Source organism: Bos javanicus, chromosome 16 (assembly GCF_032452875.1).
Source record: "Bos javanicus breed banteng chromosome 16, ARS-OSU_banteng_1.0, whole genome shotgun sequence".
In the NCBI taxonomy this organism is placed as follows: Eukaryota; Metazoa; Chordata; class Mammalia; order Artiodactyla; family Bovidae; genus Bos; species Bos javanicus.
This window is the reverse complement of record NC_083883.1, coordinates 41576353-41585349: the sequence shown is the minus strand read 5'-3', so window position 1 is coordinate 41585349 and position 8997 is coordinate 41576353. Positions and strand designations below refer to the sequence as shown.

General features: G+C 39.2%; 1 protein-coding gene across 1 annotated transcript; it reads right to left on the bottom strand.

Moving 5' to 3' along the window:
• Positions 1-215: 215 nt before the first annotated feature.
• On the bottom strand, positions 216-773 carry LOC133227760 (ubiquitin-conjugating enzyme E2 D3-like). The gene has a single exon (XM_061382659.1). It carries the CDS (start codon positions 716-718, stop codon positions 275-277), a length of 444 nt encoding a protein of 147 aa, XP_061238643.1. The 5' UTR covers positions 719-773; the 3' UTR covers positions 216-274.
• Between the last annotated feature and the right edge of the window lie 8224 nt (positions 774-8997).

Genomic DNA, 8997 nt, shown 5'->3' with positions numbered 1-8997 from the left:
ACACATGCTCCATTTTTTTAAAAAAATTCTGAATCTTGGGCAACTGTTCTCTTGTAACTACTTTACAGTTTCTAAAAGCAGTTATTGTCCAAAGCTGGAAGAACTTAAGTCTTCTCAGATGAGCATGTGAATGAATGGAGGGAGGTAAACAAAAAATAAAATTAAAAAAGATGAGGTCTGATAGGGGAGCAGCCGGATAAGAAAATCAAAAAAGGAACAGTAATTTAAAGTTTATTCCAGCTATAATGCAGGTTATTCTGACTTTAAGGTAGCATCACATGGCATACTTCTGAGTCCATTCCCGAGATATTCTGTTGTACTTATCTCTGTCTGTTTTATACATCCGTGCAATCTCTGGCACTAGGGGGTCATCTGGGTTTGGATCACATAGCAGTGAACAAATGGATAAAAGAACTTTAGAAATAGTTAAAGCAGGAGACCACTGTGATCTTAGAATATCGAGACAAATGCTGCCATTACTGTTAATATTTGGATGATAAATTCTTGTTGTAAATGCAACCTTAGGTGGTTTGAAGGGGTAGTCTGTAGGAAAATGAATTGTCAAAAAGAATACACCGCCTTGATAAGGGCTGTCATTAGGTCCCATAATTGTGGCTTGCCAATGAAACATATCATCCCCAACTGGACCTGCAGAACATTGTGCTGGAGGGTCACGGGCCAAATCACTAAGTTCCTTATTAATCCGTTTCAGCGCCATAGTCTGTGCTTTTCATCTGGCTCCTCACTATTTCGGTGTGTGCTTGAAGGTCCCGCCAAACTCTTGATTATCCCGGTGGCTGGGAAGGATTGACTCTTCGTCTCACACCAGCTCTGCCAGACACAGGCGCTTGGTATTGAGGAGGCGGATCTCGCGAGAACCTCGAGGCTGGTAACCCTTACTTAATTTTTTGAAGATACAGTTTTTTTTTCCATAAAAACTTCTTTATGTTCACGTGTAATAGGGATAATTTTAGTGAATAAATAGTTTTTTTAAGAGAAGGTTTATTCCGAGAGGAAACATACTCCATAGACAGAGTGTGGGCCATCTTAGGAGGCAGGGGAGGCCTAAATGTCTTTTAAATGCTCAGCTTAAATTTTTGTGGTGGTAAGGATCAGTAGATGCACGAAACATAAATAAAAGCTCTTAAGAATTCTTAATAATTTTTGAGTAAAAAGAGGTCCTGATATTAAAAAGTGTGAGAACAAGTGTAACATATGTACAGCTATTATCCCTATTTTATGGATGATGGAACTGGCTTAGAGATACTAGGTAACTTGCTCAAGGTCAAATAATTTCTGTAGAGCTAAGATTCAGACTCCAGAAGAATGACTCCAGAACTTATATTTGTCACCACTGAAAATGCCTTCTGGTATTTCAGGATTTAGAAAGCTCAGGAAACTCAGGACAGTGGTGTCTCGCCCCACCACCACTGCCCGCCCCCTCATACTCACAGAACGGGATTTTCTAAGCTCACTTTTTTTTTCATCCTTGTTTCTTCTCAGTTCTGAAAACATGGGCCAGTGTATCTGCAAAACTGCATTTAATAAAGTTAGGTAAAACACAGTCCACGGAAAGAAAATGTGGAGAGAAAATGGCTTTAGACCTAGCTGGGTAAGACTTTTCACTTGCTGCTTTAAAAGGAGACAGAAAGAAGGCATAACTGGGGAGTCTAAGGAAGGTTGGCTGAGTTAACCAGAGTAGATGGCAGGAAGATTGACCCAAGGACTGGATTTTGTCCTCATCCACCTCTTACATCAGGAATAGCCCAGAGATGATACTTCTGCATCTTGGTCCATGGCAAACCTTGGTAACTGGTCAAAACTCTCTTTCTCATTGAGTTTAGAGGAAGCCCTGGTTTCCTTCTCAAGACCAAGTCCTACACACTCACTCCTTTGAAAGGATGTGGCATATATTATGAAACCTTACCACAATCCTAACTTTATGTTGTAACCTCATCTCAAACACAGAACCTGTCAAGAAGTTTTGTATGGTTCATTCCTAGTCCTAGAAAAACAACTGGCATATCTGTGAAGTTTTCACTGGTTGCATTCACTAGAAAAGGTTTGCATAGTTTTCCTCCTATACATGTAAAATTGAACCCTCTTTTTTCATCTAAACCTTAAAGACACAGAATATGTAATAGTTATTAGGTTGGTACAAACATTGTTGCAGTTTCAGATCATGAATTTTAAATCATTATAACTAGGCTCATTTTTATTAATCAAAATATGAACCACTACAGTCAGCACATTTTTGCCAATGAGAAGTACGTTTGCTTATTCCCGTGGTGCATAAATCTGTGCTTTGGTACTCAGTGAACTCTCGGAAAGCATCTTCTGCCTCCTGCTGGTTGTGGAAGCATTTTCCCTGCCAAAAGCTGTCAAGATGCTTGAAGAGGTGGTAGTCGGTTGGCGAGAGGTCAGGTGAATATGGCGTATGAGGTAGAACTTCATAATCCAACTCTTTCAACTTTTGAAGCGTTGGTTGTGCAACGTGCCATCAAACTTGTCATGGAGAAGAATTGGGCTCTTTCTGTTGACCAGTGCTGGCTGCAGGCATGGCAGTTTTGGGTGCATCTCATTGATCTGCTAAGCATACTTCTCAGTTGTAATGGTGTCTTTGGGATTTAGAAAGCTGTAGTGGATTAGATGGGCAGTAGACCACCAAACAGTGACCAGGACATTTTTGGGTTCAAGTTTGGCTTTGGGAAGTGCTTTGGAGCTTCTTCTCAGTCCAGCCACTGAGCTGGTCATCACCAGCTGTCATATAAAATCCACTTTTCATTGTACATCACAATCTGACTGAGAAATGGTTCGTTGTTGTTGCAGAGAATAAGAGAAGATGACAGTTCAAAACGATGATTTTTTTTTTTTTTTGGTCAGCTCATGAGGCACCTACTTATTGAGCTTTTTCACCTTTCCAGTTTTCTTCAAATGCTGAATCACTGTAGAATGGTTGATGTTGAGTTTTTCAGCAACTTCTTGTGTAGTTGTTAGAGGATCAGCTTCGATGATGGTTCTCAGTTGGTCATTGTCAACTTCTGATGGCCAGCCATTATACTCCTCATTTTCAAGGCTCTCATCTCCTTTGCAAAGCTTCTTGAACCACCGTTGCACTGTTTGTTCATTAGCAGTTCTTAGGCCAAATGTGTTGTTGATATTGCAAGTTGTCTCTGCTGCTTTATGACCCATTTTGAACTTGAGTATGAAAATTGCTCGAATTTGCTTTTTGTCTAACATCATTTCCATAGACTAAAACAAATATAAAATACATAGCAAGTAATAAAAAAATCATTAAAATGATATATAAATGCACATTTATTTAGGAATGTATTCAATAGCAAAAGGCAGATTTCAACAATGCAAAACCACAGTTACTTTCCCACCAACCTAATAATAGCATGAGTTATGAATTCAGATTATCTGGATTTGATGTTTTAGTGATATTGTTAGGATTATTTGACTTAATAAAGTAAAATGCATCTAACGGTACTCAGCTTATAGTAATGTGTAGTGAATATTAGCTATTTTTGACTATTACAATGGCAGGTTCCTTATTTAGGAAAATGGTAATTGTTTAAAATGAGGGCTTACAGATTGCCAGCTCCAGCAGCAGGAGGATCAGGTATCCTGAATTATCCCCTGGTTGAAAATAACCAAAATAGATGAATGGAATATAAAGAATATTTAAAAACCACTTCTCTGAGCAAGAAAGGAAGGAAGACATTTGCAGAAGTTGAAAATTAACTGAAAGTGGGAACCTTGAAGGCAAATGAATACCGAGCAGATTTCATTTGAAGTTATTTGACAAACCTTGATGACCCTGAGGTTTTATTTTGATGGATAGACAGGACTTAGAAGGCAAGAGGTAAAGTGTAAGATTGGCTAACTTGGGGGCTCTCATAAGAAACCCAAAGCTCAGTTTGAGATTAATCTCAAAATGAACCTGCCATGTGGAATGGAACAATAAGGAAACTTGTCTGATGTGACCATGATTTGAATGGAGGGAAAAAATTCTCTCTTAAGATTTTATAGCCATAAGCCAATCTTTTATGGGGTTTGAGTGTGAGTGAAAAGTCTGAGTTGCAAAAAGAAATGGTGAGCAAATAGATTATTAAATAAGAACAAGCATCGTATAAAACAGCAACAATAATAATAATGTCTAACTGGTTAGACAAATACAAGATAGGACCAAAATACTAGATAATCATAGAATTTAAATTCAAGGAGTGATGCTGGTAAAGGTTGAAACATTGTAGGATACATGTAGTGTTCCTGAGAAGGCTAAAGTATTTATTAAATTCAGAGCTTGCTAAGTTTGCATGTTAAAAAAAATCTAGATTAACCACAAAAAGAATAGATACCAAAACATTCTCCCTTTCTTGAATACTTCTTGAAATTCTTCTCAGGTATGATAATTTGGCACATAAGTATTACTACCCAAGTCCCTGCAGTTAGATCATAGGGAGAAACAAAAGTTTTCACAGCATAAAATATTCACTAATGAATTGGCTAATAGTGGAAATAGTCCACACATATATATCCTTCCTCGTCTTTTCTAAGTCCATGATTGTGAATATTTGAATGCAGAATAAACTGATGAGTAAAACTGCAAATCTTGTAAGAGAGTCAAGATACTTAAGAAGTCTCTGTCAACTACAGATAGGCATTTGCCAAGGGCAGTTGTCATCTGCCTCTGTGGGGATTGAATCCGGCACTGCTGCAGCTGTTGACCTTCAACACGCCATGAAAGGAGTTCAGTGTGGAGAGCTGGAATGAGGCACTTTGTGCTCCAGGAAAACTGGCGGGACAGGTCTTTAGACAGATATTTTCAGGAACTTATTTTATGAGCCCAGTCCTTGCCTCTCTTCATATCTAGAAAAGCACTACATCTTCATGGTGGCATCAGCTCCTTGTGACTAGCAGAAAACCTTTTGTAAGGTAAGAGATTAATTGCATGAACTTCCTCTTCACCAAAATCACATGTATTGACCTTCCATCCCTCTACCTCTTTGGAGCAATTTCTCAGAGCTGTGTGAGGTGCTGTCTCCTGGACTGCAGTCCTCATTTCCCCCCAAATAAAACTTAACTCAAAACTTTCACATAGTGCATTTAAAAAAAAATCTACATGTGCAAAAATGCATGGGAGAAGCACAAAACTTCTGAAGAAGGAGGCTCTGGCAGATTCAGATCAGTTGACAACTGAAGTTCAGTTCAGTCACTCAGTTGTGTCCTGCTCTTTGCGACCCTATGGACTGCAGTGCACCAGGCCTCCCTGTCCATCACCAACTCCCGGAGTTCACCCAAACTCATGTCCATCTAGTTGGTGATGCCATCCAACCATCTCATCCACTGTTGTCCCCTTCTCCTCCTGCCTTCAATCTTTCCCAGCATCAGGGTCTTTTCAGATGAGTTAGCTCTTCACATCAGATGGCCAAAGTATATGAGTTTCAGCTTCAACATCAGTCTTTCCAGTGAACACTCAGGACTGATCTCCTTTAGGATGGACTGGTTAGTTTTATATATAAAATTTAGTTTTATGTTACATATATGTAAAGTTTTATCTTTGCATATTATGTTTTATATTATATATGTAATATATATGTTTTATATTATAGTTTTTATATGTCTTGGTTTTTTTTGTTTTTGTTTTTGATTTAATTTATTTTTTAACTTTACAATATTGTATTGGTTTTGCCATATATCAACATGAATCCACCACAGGTATACACGTGTTCCCCATCCTGAACCCTCCTCCCTCCTCTCTCCCCGTACCATCCCTCTGGGTCGTCCCAGGGCACCAGACCCAAGCATCCAGTATCGTGCATTAAACCTGGACTGGTGACTCGTTTCATATATGGTATTACACATGTTTCAATGCCATTCTCCCAAATCATCCCACCCTCTCCCTCTCCCACAGAGTCCAAAAGACTGTTCTATATATCAGTGTCTCTTTTGTGTCTCGTGTACAGGGTTATTGTTACTATCTTTCTAAATTCCATATATATGTGTTAGTACATTTGTGTTTTTCTTTCTGGCTTACTTCACTCTGTATAATCGGCTCCAGTTTCATCTACCTCATTAGAACTGATTCAAATGTATTCTTTTTAATGGTCTTAGTTTTATATTTTATATATATATATATATATATATATATAAAGGAAAATTATCAGGTGTTAATTAAAAGACACTTACTTCTCGGAAGGAAAGTTATGACCAACCTAGATAGCATATTCAAAAGCAGAGACATTACTTTGCCAACAAAGGTCTGTCTAGTCAAGGCTATGGTTTTTCCAGTGGTCATGTATGGATGGGAGAGTTGGACTGTGAAGAAAGCTGAGCACCGAAAAATTGATGCTTTTGAACTGTGGTGTTGGAGAAGACTCTTGAGAGTCCTTTGGACTGCAAGGAGATCCACCAGTCCATTCTGAAGGAGATCAGTCCTGGGATTTCTTTGGAAGGAATGATGCTAAAGCTGAAACTCCAGTACTTTGGCCACCTCATGCGAAGAGTTGACTCACTGGAAAAGACTCTGATGCTGGGAGGGATTGGGGGCAAGAGGAGAAGGGGATGACAGAGGATGAGATGGCTGGATGGCATCACCGACTCGATGGACATGAGTTTGAGTGAATTCCAGGAGTTGGTGATGGACAGGGAGGCCTGGCATGCTGCAATTCATGGGGTCGCAAAGAGTCAGACATGACTGAGCGACTGAACTGAACTGAACTGAACTGAAGAGACTGGTGATCTCTCATCTTTTAGGAATACCATATAATAACTTGTATAAGATTTGTAAAGTAAGATCTTTAAGTTCTTTTTCTTACAACATATTAGTCATATGTACATGGGCATTTTTTTTTCCTCAACCACAATACATAAAACAAAAATCATATCTTGAAAATGAAAAAATGTAAAGATTTTAAGGAATGGATGAAAAAATGTGTATATATAAAATACATATTTATATGTATATTCCATATACATGTACATACATACATATGTAATATTTAATACACACATGTAATATGTATGTATGTGTATGTATATATATATATATATATATCAGTGTAATATTTTGCCATGTCAGTAAGTCTGTGTAACTCACTTCAAAAAATATTTTGGTCATTTCCAGTTTCTTTCTCTTTATTTTTAGAGCAGATATAATGGTGTACTGTAATCCATAGACTTCTAATCAGTCCTCTAATAATTTCTTTTTATGTTCCTGTTTCATAGGCACTAGGCTCAAACTTGTATTTCTATATGATTGCATCATCAGATCTGTACTCATCATAAAAGAGGACTGATACTCATGATTTGAGGTTGAATAGTCTGGTAGAGATAATGTGGGTTCCAAAGTCATACAGGCCAGTGCCCACTCACTGGGTTTGGGACCAACAGTAAGTCATTCGCATCACTAAGCCTAAATTTCCTCATACGTGAAGTGGGGATAATCATTTATTTGCGAGATTCTTGTGATGTTTACAACATATGTAAGCTGCCTTGTAGAGTACTTCTGTAAACACTTCTGGAGTGGGCAGATGAACTTAGAGATAGGCACTTGTCCATCCTCATGGGGTGACAACTGAAGAAGAGTTGATAAAGATGGTAACATGATTAGCTGATTCAAAGAAGAATGGTTTTGGTACACAAGGATTAAGGGAGCTCTTAAGATAGATAAATCTCTCTCAAATTCTATTAGTTAAGGAAAAAGCTGGGAGGTATGGGAAAAGGGACTCCAAAATACAGTGACTTAAAGCAGAAGTCATGTCTCTCTTATGTGAGGATCCTGGCTCCTTTCACCTTGTTTCTTTGCCTTCTACGAAGTAATGCTTATTTGCATAGACAAAGCTAAATCATGTGGTCTATCCATGTTTTAGTTCAAAGGAGAACAGAGAGGAAGCCTAAGGCAGGCTGTTTCTTTTTAAGCAAGTGATATAGAATATATATTATATTTATCACTTTTTGTTGTTGTTCCGTTGCGAGATTTTGTCCGGCTCTTTGGAGCCCCACAGACGGCAGCATGCCAGGCTCCTCTGTCCTCCACTATCTCCCGGAATTTGCTCATGTCCATTGAGTCAGTGAAGCTATCTAACCATTGCAACTTCTGCTGTCTCCATTCTCCTTTTGCCTCCAATCTTTCCCAGGATCAGGGTCTTTTCCAGTGGGTCAGCTTTTCACATCCAGTGGCCAAAGTATTGGAATTTCAGTTTCAGCATCAATCCTTCCAATGGATATTTAGGGTTGATTTCCTTTAGGATTGACTGGTTTGATCTCCTTGCATATTTATCACTTACTCTCATACTTTATTATGGAGAATCAAATCACATGATCACAAATGCTAGTGAAGCTGGAAAATGTAGTCTCTACCTGGATGACAGAGCTCAGGAATAAGAGGAGGGACGACTAGTCATCTGCCCCACGAATATTTGTGCAAAACTGACTCTGATCATACTCTGAACAATATGTGGTGTAAGGGATGATGTACCTGTAATTAGGTATGCCAAATTATGCCCCAACCAAATCAATACCTGATTTGTTTCTTTAAGAAAGATCATCAGATCAGATCTGTCACTCAGTCGTGTCCGACTCTTTGCGACCCCATGAATCGCAGCACGCCAGCCCTCCCTGTCCATCACCAACTCCCAGAGTTCACTGAGACTCACGTCCATCGAGTCAGTGATGCCATCCAGCCATCTCATCCTCTGTCATCCCCTTCTCCTCCTGCCCCCAATCCCTCCCAGCATCAGAGTCTTTGCCAGTGAGTCAACTCTTCGCATGAGGTGGCCAAAGTACTGGAGTTTCAGCTTTAGCATCATTCCTTCCAAAGAAATCCCAGGGCTGATCTCCTTCAGAATGGACTGGTTGGATCTCCTTGCAGTCCAAGGGACTCTCAAGAGTCTTCTCCAACACCACAGTTCAGAAGCATCAGTTCTTCGGTGCTCAGCCTTCTTCACAATCCAACTCTCACATCCATACATGACCACTGGAAAAACCATA

Bases quoted from the DNA above. Each gene is read 5' to 3' on its own strand.
- LOC133227760 (XM_061382659.1), bottom strand. From the start codon at position 718: ATGGCGCTGAAACGGATTAATAAGGAACTTAGTGATTTGGCCCGTGAC.